The sequence below is a fragment of the Diadema antillarum genome, unplaced genomic scaffold, assembly GCF_040938485.1.
Source record: "Diadema antillarum isolate AM-2024a unplaced genomic scaffold, OU_Dant_1.0 scf00000180, whole genome shotgun sequence".
Lineage (NCBI taxonomy): Eukaryota > Metazoa > Echinodermata > Echinoidea > Diadematoida > Diadematidae > Diadema > Diadema antillarum.
In genome coordinates this window covers 2329780-2343647 of record NW_027271069.1, presented here as the reverse complement: position 1 = coordinate 2343647, position 13868 = coordinate 2329780, and the positions used below count along the sequence as shown (strand labels likewise).

At 40.0% G+C, this 13868-nt stretch overlaps 1 protein-coding gene across 1 annotated transcript; it reads right to left on the bottom strand.

Annotated features, from left to right (window-relative positions):
• Positions 1-230: 230 nt before the first annotated feature.
• LOC139723023 (G-protein coupled receptor Mth2-like) lies at positions 231-3721 on the bottom strand. Its single transcript, XM_071634299.1, has 3 exons — positions 3510-3721; positions 1532-2570; positions 231-470 (listed from the first exon to the last, which is right to left on the bottom strand). Exons 1-3 carry the CDS (start codon positions 3719-3721, stop codon positions 231-233), a joined length of 1491 nt encoding a protein of 496 aa, XP_071490400.1.
• Positions 3722-13868: the final 10147 nt, after the last annotated feature.

Here is a 13868-nt window from a genome sequence, read left to right as displayed (position 1 = left end):
TTTGTTGATTTCTTAGTGTACTACAGCAAACCTTCAACTTGTGTGTCGAGTGGCACTCGAAAAGGTACAAAAATGTAATAAATGTTTGCATACAGACATTTTGGACTACACATTAAAGGTCAGCCTGAAGAACATTGCTTACAGTGCATTCATCTGTGTTGATTGGTGATGCTGATCACACACGTACATGTGTGTGCGTAAATACGTTGCTTCAAATACCGGTTCCAATCTTATGACACACTGCTTACTCCTGACGATTTCATGTCTGCCGCAGATGACGTCACTTCCTCGCCCTTCAGTCCCAGTTTTTGTCTCCAGAGGGCGATGTTTCGCCTGTTGAATCCAAACACCAGCAGGAGAAAGACACCCTGAAGGGAGTTGACCACTGTAAATACATACCACAGCTCCGGGATGTTGGCGTAATTACAGATGTATGCCAGGGCCCATGTGAACCCCATGACGCCAGAGAGCTGTAGGGGTCAAATTGACGATAGGATAATCGGAAAATGATGATATCCATGAAAATGATAATATTGGCAAGCATCGACTCATTTCAGCCACATTTATGTCGCATTTGTTATCCTGATAACGTCACGAAACTTAGAAAATCTTAGCATGATCTATCAATGTGATGCATATATCATGACGTAATTAAGGATCTAATGTCAGGAGGCCAGACTATATCACTTCTGATGGATTGGTTTAGCATACAAAATGATATTTTAAAAGAAAGCAATCACGAGAAAAGAATAGGAAATAAAGATAGGAAACACTAGAGTTTAATCGTAAAATGGACTAAGCACATCCTAAAGTATACACAAATAAGTCCATTATATCTAGAGCAAAATAAAACCTCTCTACTGATACTTAACTTGTAACAAAACATTGAATATTCTTGTAATTTGGACATTTAAAATGCCCTGTATTTCTCTATCATTTTATTTGCATATTAAGCAGCTTTAATCGCATATATCTTAACTTAACGGAATAGGGTTAAAGGGCTGGTATAGTATTGGTGAGGATGAGGATTGAGCTTGTAACTTTCTGCAAATACTACGAAACCAGTTATGAATGTTACAGAATAAACCATTCTAAGAGGAATTAAAAGTTAGTTTGATGAATATCAGTTTTGTAAGGGCTGCGATATCTTAAAACTAAGTAAATAAAGAGACCCTAACAAAAGGTGGATCCCACCACCTCTTCATTTATTCATTATTATTTAAGATGGAAAGGAAAGTCAGTATGATATCAAGGGTATAAGGGATTGTATAGTTTTTGCAAAGACCTAACTGCATATTTCTAACTTTCTGATGAGATAATGAGAAACCTCATATGAAATATGCAGGAGAGCTTTTTTAATGAAAATTGGCTTTGAAATGGTCGAGATATCCAAAAAAAGCGATCCTAACAAATACCGTGGGATTAATACTCTTTGTACTCTTGTCATTTCATCAAACATTACAGGTAACATTTATGGAAAAACCAACAAATTTACATTGAAAGCAGAAAGGAATTCAGAATTGTGGCGAACCTTGATGTACAAAGAAAGCTCCTCTTTGGCCTTTTCGATGTTAGATCTCTCTTTGAGAGCCCTCTCCGACGCTTTCTTGGTCAGTCGAATGCCAACTACGGTGTCTGTAAAGAGCACCGCGTTGCAAAACAAGATGCTTGCCAGGGGCACCCCAAACCCGTACACGCTGGCGCTGCCTCTAGGGAGTGCACAAACGCCGTCCTTCCCGTAGCCAACTTCGAAGCTGGTGCAGCGGCACATGTCCAAGGCGAGAAAGATGCCAACGATGACGGCAGGAGCGCCCCAGGCGTAGAGGGAGTAGCAGATGAAATGCCGCAGCGAGCTGGTAGTTCCCACCTGAATCTTAGCTCTGGAACCAAACGTGCGGCAAAGGTCGATGGCCAAGACATTCATCCAGAAGAATATGGCGAGCCAGAGGAAGTGGGAAACGACGGCAAGAGTCTTGCAAAATGTATTCTCTTCACTCGTTATATCACTCAGAAAGATCGAGAGAAATACGACAAGCAATGACAGACAGAGTGAGAGAATAGATTTTCCAGCCACGTTTCTCAGTCTGGGGAAAACGATGTACGTCGCGATGACAACCAATAGGGACAGAATTGAGAGAGACGTGCCCACGTAAGAAATCATATCAAGTCCCTCTGGCAGGTCACTCTGGGCTACACCACTCTTCTGCCGGCAATACCACGCGGAGCCGTCCGCCATCAGTCTGAATTGAGTGGCATCAATAAGCTGGCTTTCTGAAGCCAACCTCAGAGAGAGCAATCCGCTGTCCGCAGTAACTATTTCAAAATCGTCTGCTCTGAATAAGTGCTTACTGTCGCAAGCCAATGTTTCTGCTGTAGTAGGACATTTCGTTGTTCCATTTTCGTGATGTACAACAACACTACCGTTTGCATACAATGCCCTAATTCTGAAGGGCTCCAAGACCGAAGTGTTAGTTGTCTGTAGAACCACAGGAGCTACGCTAGAGCAGTTCCACCCTGCTGGAGCCTCTGCGACCAACTCGTACACTGATATGTTTCCTAACGACGGGGATCTGAAACAAGGTGTGTTCGTCAAGTTTGTCTTGGTTGTTGGTCCACTCACAACATCTGAAATAGTCAGAGCTGTGAAATTTGACAAGTAATCATAACAGATTTGGCAGTCAAATATATCATTACCTGACTGACACTGACCCAAACATTCATTTCTAATGATTTCTCCATTGATACCGCAGGAAATCCGCGAGATCGATGCGGCTTCAGGTTGAAATGCCAAATAGGATTCAAAGGACAGCGTACTCATAACATCAACTATGTATAGTGTGAGTTCTTCGATAGAATCGACAGACGTGTTGAAGAACTGAGAAATATCGTACGTCGTGTACACTCCGAAGCAAGCTCGAACAACATCCGTGGCGGAGAATATGCACCTGTCGCTCATTCCATCGTACGTAAATCCAGGCCAGCAGAATACTGGTTGGCACGTGCTTGTCAGTGGATCGAAAGCTTCGTTAGGTGCACATGAAGATGCCAAGGTAGAAAGTTCATCTGAATTGAATAGGAAAAAGGTTGCTATTCCGTAGGGGGTTTCGACAGCTCTGTTTATGTTGTACTCTCCACAGTATTGCACTTCACTCTGACATACATCATGGCCATTACAGTACGCACACGCCATATTTTGGTATACAAGTCCCATGATCTGGACCGGTGCGAAATAGGAGGGACATGCTATATCAATGCCAGAACTTGTTGAGAAACTTGGTGCACATATTGTAACATCTGAGATATAACAAGGCCGTGGCAGAATATTGTCCGGTATATTTTCAGGGGGTTGATAAACAGCATAGCAGTCTTCTGTGTCTTGTAACATTGCACTAGACGCTTCATAATCCATGCTTGATTTTTCATCTGGAAATTGAATCGTTTTACACTGCCACACAACGCGCCATGGTTCCATTTCAAGAAAGAATATTGTGTGACACAAGGCGCAGTACACATTCCTAAAATGGCCGATGCTTCGCACCGTCACCGGAGTAATGAAATGTTTATCCTCGGCGGTGGGATTTTCGCATTTGATGCGGAGACGGCTCCCCTGCGGGACTTCGTCAGGGCAACGGGATATCAGCTGATACAAAGCACTGTGTGTCCGAATGTTGGCAAGTTCCACGCAAGACATGTACGGGATGTAATCGTCTTCCCAAGCCATTTTCTCGGGGCGGGGATCGTCTGGGAATGGGAATAACTGCTCATGAAAGGCCTCGACCGCATCTACGTCTGCACAACACTCTTTGTATTTGGCGCAGTCTTCGTCGCACTTACAGGGGCGTGTCCACCAACCGACGGCACAAGTCTGTTTGTTGAATTCTTTGTTACACGTTTTCGGTAGAGTGAATTCGGTGCCGTTTTCCATACATACAATCGTGTCTGACAGAGGAGGACAGAGTTTAAGGGGACGTGGTGGTGGGGGGGGGGAATAAAAGAAGACATAATTCCTGTCGATATTTTATGAAATGTTCATGTCTGCAAACATAACATTTTTTTTATTGAACAAAAAAAAAAGAGATCAAGATAATTTACATTTGATGACTGCCTTGTTTACAACGTCTCCAAGCGGGGAATACTCAAACTACAACGTCGTAAATGCTATCAGTGCGTTTAGATACATAAATACGAAGTCAAAAAGTAAACGTGAGTGACCCGAATGACCGGATTTATCACACCCAATCAATATCTCCCATAGAGAGTAGATAAAAACAATAAGAACATTTTTACACCCCGACCCTGTCCAGCGTCGGATGATATTTGTTATTCCGAAGAGTTACTCATGCGAAAATGAAATACGGTTCGTCATTCCAATGGTTCTTTATTCTTAAACACATACATTCCTCCTATGTATATAGTTCGTTAATCCGAAAAAAGAAACAAAGTTTCTTATTTCGAAGATTCGTCTATCCTAAAATAAGGTTCTTTTTTCAGAATGTGCGTTCAACCAAAGTAAAAAGAAAATAAACTGGATTTAAAACAAAAAAACCTAGAATGAAGGGCCATTTTTTCCAGTTTTCGCATGAACGAACCTTCGCAATAACGAGCCTATGGGCAAGAAAGTTCAATTCACAACGGATAAACTGACGTTATAAAAAAATGTACCTCAAAAGGAACTCACTCTTAGCAACTTTTAGCAAAAGGATTTCATCGTATTTCAGAGTCAAATTCGTTTTGATGCGTGGTATGGTTGAATTGACTTGAATTGGATTGAAATGAATTGAATTGATGGGGTTATTACTGAAAATAGAAGCCCAGAGGCTTAAATACATTCAGTTCAATCACAGTTTAATCTCAGTGTTTCACAAATAATAATGTGTTTACAATAAACAAATTAAGAAAGTATACATAAAATCATACATATATCAATCTAAACCAATTATACAACAGAAGAAAAAAAAAACTACTCAGCATCAACACTTCATTTTTTCAACACTGGATTATCTATAATTAGAAATAAACACCTTAATATGAGCACTAAATTAAAAAGAAAATACAGAAAGAAATTTTACAGAAAAGTTCAAGAGAACACCCCATGAATTGTAGGTTGACGTTTTACGCTGATATTAGCCCTAATTTCAAGAAATTGCTGCAAAACGCAATCTCTGCGTGATATGTGGTATATCTACTCACCGGAAAACTCAACAACATATCCTTTAATGAACGGACCTTCTGTCCCGATATATAGGAGAAAGATAACTGAGATTACGCCCATCGGAACTTTCATCAAATCCATCGATGCAGCCAAAAAGACCAGGTTCATTCTCATTTGGTGCCAACGATGTGCAGTATAGACGATTGAAACAAGCAATACGAGGCTTTTATACCCTAATGTCATGAAGGTGAATGTATAATGGTGTTAACGTTCAAGCAAAGGAGTAACTCTGCCACTCCCCTGGATAGTTTCCTTCTCCATCACTATGATATTTCCCCGTGATGTACGTACACGCAAACATTCATCTTCTACATGCAAAAGTTAGATCACGCTGGGCTGTTGGTGTTCGCTGGCAATGCGGAATACAATTCTGATTGGCCAGAACCAAGCATTCAACATGCCGAATCCAAGATCGAGAAATCAAATGGCGTGGATACAATAGTTTCTCCGACCGCAATGTCTTTGTCTATTGTGTCGCATAGAATGGAGAAGCCAGAAAGCAATTAATGGAAAGAAGAACCCAGTTTTGCTCATACTACCCAAGCATGACTCAACAAATATAAAATGAAGAAGCTCGACTACTGTCATTAGGAATATGATATTTCGCTATTTAATTAAAAGAAAGGAATTGTCATAAAATATTCCAATTACCCTAAGAGAACTCAAATCTTTAAATGTGACACTGCACCTCAAAACAAACAAAAAGTCGCCAGACATGAATTTTTAGTTAAGACCATATTCTGAAAGAGCAGACTTTAAGCTTTAAAATGATGTATAACTCAAATCATATGGACTCTCCTAACCAATCTAAATATCGGAAAGAAAGCACAAACTCAGGAAAACTGTGAACTGAGAAAAGAGGCTCTGAAGTACAGTGTCTATTCAAGCGCTTAATCTTTACCAAACCCTGCTGGCTGTGCGATGAATGGGACAAAAAACAGGAAGTAAACCACCAGAGTAACAACAATGAAGGGATTATCAGATTAAACTGAAATTAAGCATGCCTCATTAACACATTCTGTCCATAATCAATGCAAAATTTCAAAGCAGTAGCACTATCCTTTCAAAAGTTATTAGAGTTGAAAGTGAAGAGTGTGGACAAGGTTTTTCAGAAATGAAAAAGGGATTCTAAAGACACACCTAATTACACTATTCTACCAAAAATGTTCGAGATAAACTGCTAAAAAAACACACTTTCCCGCCCGTTTTATGATACCAAATTTTAGCATAATGTAAAAGAAAACCCGTTCTTTCAGAAAATATGAAAAAGTCAAGTTCGGCTAGGTTGACCCATTTCACTTATTTTCAGTCCTCACGCAAAATCAGTGTGTGCGACTTTATGTTCGTTTTGAGGTGCACGGTCACAAATGCTCGTGTACTTTTTTCCCATTCCATTTAGCTATTCTATTCCTTTGAAAAAAATATCACAATAATGATAACGTCACAAGAAAACTGCAATAAGAAAAACAACTTAGAAATGTTTTGTTTGCATCTGTTTTTCACATAACGTTTCATTGAAATTGAAACAAAAAGTGGAAAAACAGCTTATCATGCGTTTTTGGCAACTTATGATTATGCTTGGCTTGGAAAAAAATAGGTCCCATTGTTAAGAGGTTCGGATATTTGTATTACAGTCATTATCATTATCATGAATAAACACAGGTATTACTATACTTTTTTCTTGAAATTGTGAGAATTTAAGTCCCCCCCCCCCCCCAAGTTCCAGGGACTTTCCCATTTATCTCATTCTCAATATTTCACTTTTTATCTTCAAGAGATAAAAAGAAAGAGACTTTGTCCGAGATCACAAAAGCTGGCATCATTTCACGAATAACAATCAGACGGGTTCTTCATCATCAATTGCCATGAAGACAGTCTCGATTAAAAGAAAAACTATATAATTATGGAACCGTGTCTCATTTTCTTGAAGTCTTTACAGGTTGACGATCCAGTTCTCTGTTTAGGAGATTTAATGCATCCCTCCCAGCTATAGAAAAGCTATCTGAGTGAAGGCCGTCAAACCGTAATATGAAAAATGAATAACGTAAAATACAAAGAGTGCAAACGGAAGAAGTTTATTCAAAGGGGATGGCTAGTAACTGATCAGTGGGAATCAGTGGGAATGCTGGGGATGATTTTTTATTTTCTTGTGGGATTCATTTTAGAGTACATTATATATCTACTGTTGTGTGAAAATTATTTGCTTCAGAACGGTCTCATATTTAAGTAATGTGCAGTTTAATGCCCCGTCACTGTAAAGGCATGCTAACCTGGAAACATTTAACTGCACATTACTTGAATATGAGACCCTTCTGAAGCAAACAATTTTCACACAACAATAGATATATAATGTACTCTTAAATTCCATAAGGATTGGAACAATCATCCCCCAGCATTCCCATTGATTCCCACTGATCAGTTACTAGCCATACCTTTTAAAGGCACAGGCCTACCAGTACCTTTAGTAAGGATTTTGATTTTGGTCTGTTTGACACCACGTATCAACAATGGTCAGCAACGTTACAAGTTAAAGAGTCCTTTCCCCATACATATGAAATTATTTTTCACACACACACACAGACACATAGGATAGAATGTGACAGCAAAAATATAACACTAAAAAAGAAAGAGAAAAGTGCACACGAACACCATACACAAACATTTACACCGTACACATACATACACATATGTGTACTGCGTACAGATAGTGATATAGATAATACTAGGTGTTTCAAAAAACATTTCCCACTTTTGATTCTTAATAATTCAAAAAATATGTATCAGATAACACTGTCATTAGTATGAGTGATAGCTGAATAGTATAATTTGGTTGAAGGTAGTTTAAATATGAAAGCATAAATCAATTTCATGAAATCCATGATTAATTTCACAGTTAGGTTCCAGACTTTGCTCTATTTCCAACCCTCTGTACAAAATTTCACTTTGCACAGGGGTCAATGGGTGTGTATGCGAGTGTCTGGTTAACACCCTGACAATGGTCCTCAACAAAGGCCAGGGCCCCGTTGCTAGAAACGTTGCGTTTAAACGCAACTTGCAACTGATTGTCACTGGCCAATCAAAATCATTGTTGCATGCATGTCTTCTTAATAGGGCAGACCCTGAGCCAATCAGAATGGTTGTTTCAAAATTAGCGATTATTTGCAATTGATTGCAACTTTCTTGCAACGGGGCCCAGGGTTTGAATGCTTCATTATTTATTCATGAGAAATTCCTCTATCACAACTAGTCTTTATTCAGCCTCTGGCAGTATATGTGTAAAGTCAAACGCCTGTCGATACTGTCGTTGAGTCGCGAAATTACAATGAACACCTTCTGTTCTATCGTAAACGTGGTGACAGGAAGCAAAGCAAATCAATTAGAGTATATATACACTTGTGTATATGGAGCCTTAAATAAATCTACTGTGAAACAAATCGCCCCAATGATAAATGCTGCTGAACTCTTTACCAAAAATGATCTCTTTTTATCGAAAAAGCGAAAAAATTTGTCGGACTATTTAATGAGTAGACAGTTGTATTAAAATGAGGAACTGAAGATCATTTATGCTTATTTATATCCCAAATTTAGTGATATGTGAAGCAAAATTTGAAAATGAGTGCCAGGAGGAATGAAATGTGGTGTTTGCAAGCACATTACCGTGCATGAATTCAGACTAGCAGTGCCCAGGGCAATCCACATGAATTATTGATTAATCATTCATGTGCCAGGGAGCGCGAGACTGACGCCTAGTCAACAGGTGGTTCAAGCATGTCCATTGTTCAGGGCCATTGTCAGCACACACTCACATACACATCATTGGTTCCTGTGCGAAGTTTAATTTTTGTACAGAGGGTTAAAATTTGACCAAAATTTGAAACCTTACTTCAAAATCAATCTTAGATTTAATGAAACTGATTTATGCTTTCACGTCAAAATTACCCCCAACCAAATTGTACACTATCCAGCTATTACTCGTATCAATGACAGTTTTATTGAATGAATAGTTTTTGAACTATTGATGATCAAAAGTGGGAAATGTTTTTTGAAACACCTAGTACATTTGAAGAGTTTGTTCGCAAAAACGGATAAGTCCATTTTTGAAGATTTTGAAGTACGGTCTCTGTCATAAAGTACAAAATAATACCTTTTAAATGATATATTGGTCACTACATATAAAGGTACATTTTTGAATTTATGGTCAAAAGAAGCAAAAAATTCTTATTATTCTCTTTAGTTTTCTTGGCCTTTAATCGCAAATATCTCCATCTGGAAAATATGGACTTATCGGTTTTTGCGAACAAACTCTTCATTTATAATCATAGCGAAGTGTGTGAGGTGTGTGTGTACTTGTGTGGTGTTGGCGTGTGTGAGAGTGCCCGCACGTTCCCGAGTATGTTGGTGTATGCTTAGGGCCTTTCACGTAAAGGCCCCCTCACACCTGAGCGAATTGCCTGAAATATGACTTGCGATGGTTGACGAAAGGCATTTTTGGAAAAATCGTTTTCAATGGTAATTGATAGTAAGTCATATTTACCCTTCGTGTCTTGGCTCGTACACCTTCTGAACTAACAGTTGCGATTATTCAAATTCGCACAGGATTTTTGAACATGTTTAAAATTTCCCGACGAATTGAAAAATCGTCTGTCATTCGCATCTCTTATTTAGTCTGCGGTAATCGTTCGTTTATCGTTCGTGTGCTATCGTCACGCATAGTCCCTCATTGCGCTTTTGCCAAGGTGGACCGATCTCGAAAGAACTCTAAACGAAGCAACACGATGACTAAATATGACTTGCGCATAGAAACGAAGATACTATGACGTATTTTCGCTTGCCATCTTCTATGCGAAGGGAAACTAAGATTGACTTTTACTAAATTTGAAAGGCGATGCATACACGAAGGCAAGTCTAAGAGATACTATGACAAACTATGGATTGCGAAGTGATACGAATACGAGCGAATGACCTGACGAAAAAATTGGCGAATGCTGAGCTGCTCTCTGTGACTAGCCACTCACCACGCTACTCATATATAAACATTCCACCCGAAAGTTTCACAGTTTCTTCAGAAAAATGGAAGATGCAGCCCGCCTCAGAGTCCAGTATTTACTCGCAATGGCTCAGAATGAAGTTATACATCAGCAGCTGAACCTACACCAGTTCATCAGAGGCCGCTTCAGATGGAGACGAGGCTTCAAACAACGTCGTATCTGGAGAAGGACGTGGCTGAACCCTGCCAGAAGAAGGGCTTTTGGGATCTACGACCAGCTGTTGGTTGAGCTCCGAAGAGAAGACCCTTCGACTTTTAAGAAATACTGGAGAGGAGAGGGTCAGAGGAAGAATCAGGAGGCAGTACACCTGGTACAGGAAGCCGCTGGAAGAAGGTCTCAAGTTGGCAGCTACTCTCCGTCATCTTGTGTCTGGCACCAAGTACTCCGACATGCAGTATGGATGGAGGGTGCCTGAAAACACCCTATCTGTAGTGGTGAGGGAAGTGTGTCAGGCCATATGTGACGAGTATGCAGATGAAGTCATGACAGCCCCTTCAACCCCTGATGGATGGAGACAACTTGCTGTTGGATTCTACAAGCGGTGGAATTTTCCCCATTGTGTGGCAGCTATTGATGGCAAGCATGTGGCCATCAGGAAGCCTCCTCTGTCTGGCTCGCTTTACTACAACTACAAGGGCTTTTTTAGCATTATCCTGTTGGCCGTAGTGGACAGTGACTACAAATTTGTCTGGTGCGATGTTGGTGGTAAGTATGATACAGTAGTGGAAAGGGAGTCAATTTATGGGTACGTCAGATTTGTTATCACCTCACCTCCATTGTTACTGTTTTAATGTTTATTTTTTGCTGAAATAATAGCAATTAGGGCAATTCATCTCAGTTTTTGCTTCATACCCTTTTTCGTCTTCAAAAACGTGCTTTAAGAATAATTGATAATGTTGGATATTTATTTCACACAAATGATGTTTTGTGTAGAAGCAAAAATCTGAAATTGATTGATTCGTTTCATTATAATGTTGATGAGCTTTCTGATATTTTTGCACATACACTGCATGTTCATAAGAAATAACTCTCTTCATAGCTACCCAACTCGTCATCGTGATGACTATCACATTCCACATACTCGCACAATTTTTGCGAAAAAACATTGATGTTTACAGTGCCAAAATACTGGAATCTTCCGGCTGATTTTACTGTGTATCTTTGTCGTCCTTTAAATGCTACTATAAACAACACCTGTGAAATTATGTTAAATCATCTATTGTTATATATATCTACATGTATGGTTGCCATGCAACGGCTCTACATGTGAATATCTTGTTCATTCCTGTGCCCTCTGCTGTCGCACTCTCGTTATCCAGCCTAGCTGTATTCATGTTTTCAGCTACACTTCGTGAGTGCGACGGCAGCCGGCTACAAGAGTTGTCATACTAGTAACATTATTTATTCATGGCGGCTGGCTGGCTGTTTTAATTTTCATACAATCTTGCCTTCCCATTTGCAAAAACATTTCTCTCTCTCTCAGCACTTATGACTGGCACGCACATAATTTGCAGGTGACTTCGCACTATGTCCTCTAAATCATTCGTACTTTGTTATAGGATGGTGCTATCAACATTATGCATGCCTCCCTCATTCACGTTGTATATTTGACTTTCCAGTATATCTTGTATATAGACCGGTTTATTAGCGTACACAATTCACTAAATAATTCTATGCATACCCAAACAAAGGCTGTCCCTGACAACCTGAATTCCCGACATAGAATAATTCATTCCATGTAAAATGGATTCTGAGTTCTGAACCTTCATTTTAATGTCCAGCTTATTGGAATATATCATTATGTACTGTATGAAATAATATTTGTAACCATGCACTATACTGATATTCTTTGGTCTTTCTGTCATTTCAGGCTATGGGTCAAGTGGTGATGCTCAGATCTACAACAACTCTGAGTTCAAGGAGATGCTGGAGGATGGCTCCATCAACTTTCCAGAACCAGACCCTCTCCCCCATGACAACGTTGACATACCATATTTCCTGGTGGGAGACGATGCCTTCAGCCTGACAGAAAACATGATGAAGCCCTATGGTCAGAGGGATCTATCCAGGGAGCAGAGAATCCTGAACTACAGATTATCTAGGGCTCGTCGTGTCTCTGAGAATGCATTTGGAATTCTTACCAACAGATTCCAGATCCTAGCCAATAAGATGAACCACTTGCCATCAACAGCCAGACTCATAGTCAAGACCTGCTGTATCTTGCACAACTTGATGAGGATGCGCTACCCAGCCATGAACAACGCCCTGGTTGACAAAGATGAGAGACAATCCAATCCAGTCCCTGGATCATGGAGGAGAGGCCGCAATCTTCATGACACCGTCATTGTCACGGGCAACAACACCCAGAACAAGGAAGGCAAGAAGATCAGGAACCTACTGAAACACTGGTGCAACTCTGAAGTAGGAAGTGTTCCATGGCAGGACAGAATGGTCCCCTAGATGCCAAACCAAGTCAAACGCCAGAAACTAAGGGAGGATGTTACAAATAAAGTTGTGTTTATATTTGAATTTGTGTTGTGTTTAACTGTTTATTATTGAGTATATAAATAAAAGAACGACCCAAGTCCAAGTGGTTTCATTTTTCATGAATAAAAAAAGCAACTAAAGTATTATTCTAATTTGTTCAATAACATAATAAATAACTAAATATATGGTATATCATTGTTAAGTAAGAGTAAGTGTACAGTTTTACTAAAAGTTCCCTTCAAGTTACTCGTGGGGGTTTCTTTTGTGTGATGGCCTTGGTTCATTCTTGTACTCATAATGGACTTCGGTCGTTCTTACATTTTTATTGTAGGGTGGTATGTGTGTGTTAGTGTTGTGTATACCGGTATGTGTGTGTCTGGGCGCGCGTGAGTATGTGGGTGTGTGCATGTGTGTGTGTGTGTGTGTGTGTGTGTGCGTGCGTGTGTGTGTGGGATGTGGAGTATGCATGAGTTGAATGCGGGACATGTGTACTCCTATAGAATATGATTGAGTTCGTATGTGTGTATGTATGTGTGTAAGTATAGTTACTACAATATAGTGACTATGATTGAAAAAGAATCACAAAATTCAAATGTAAGAAAGTTTTTAATCAGTTATAAACTTTCAAGTACAAAGTGAGTTACATTGTACTTATCTCACGATACATTAAGATGTATGACATACAAACAATCAAATGTTATGGTATAGACAGTCACTTGGATGCCGATTTACTAGATTCGGTAGTGGGTGACTCTGAGGCAAATTACAGATTTACAGAGTCAGGTGGGGAATTATCCACTAGCTGGGATAGGTCCAAGTTGATGCCTGATGACATTAATGCCATGGTGGTGATAGTGCTGGGGTCTGGTCCTTTATTAGAGCTGCTAGGCTGTGACTGAGACTGCCCAGGTTCAGACTGCTGCGGCTGATGGACATACTGCTGTGGTGAACCTTGGTACTGCTGCTGTTGCTGATACTGCGGCATCCTGTAGCAGTATTGCTGCATATATCCCTTGCCAGCAGACTGCCAGATACTACCTGGAGGTGGGTTGGGAATCCAGTTGAAGGGGTGGGGCTGCCACTCGCCATACCCACAGGCACCACTGGACTGCTTCTGAGTG

Coding starts and splice junctions, on each gene's coding strand:
- LOC139723023 (XM_071634299.1), bottom strand. CDS start 3,721: ATGGCTTGGGAAGACGATTACATCCCGTACATGTCTTGCGTGGAACTT. Junction 2,571..3,509: donor ATCGGCCATTTTAGGAATGT/GTACTGCGCCTT, acceptor ACCTTGTTTCAG/ATCCCCGTCGTTAGGAAACA. Junction 471..1,531: donor AGCTTTCTTTGTACATCAAG/GTTCGCCACAAT, acceptor TGACCCCTACAG/CTCTCTGGCGTCATGGGGTT.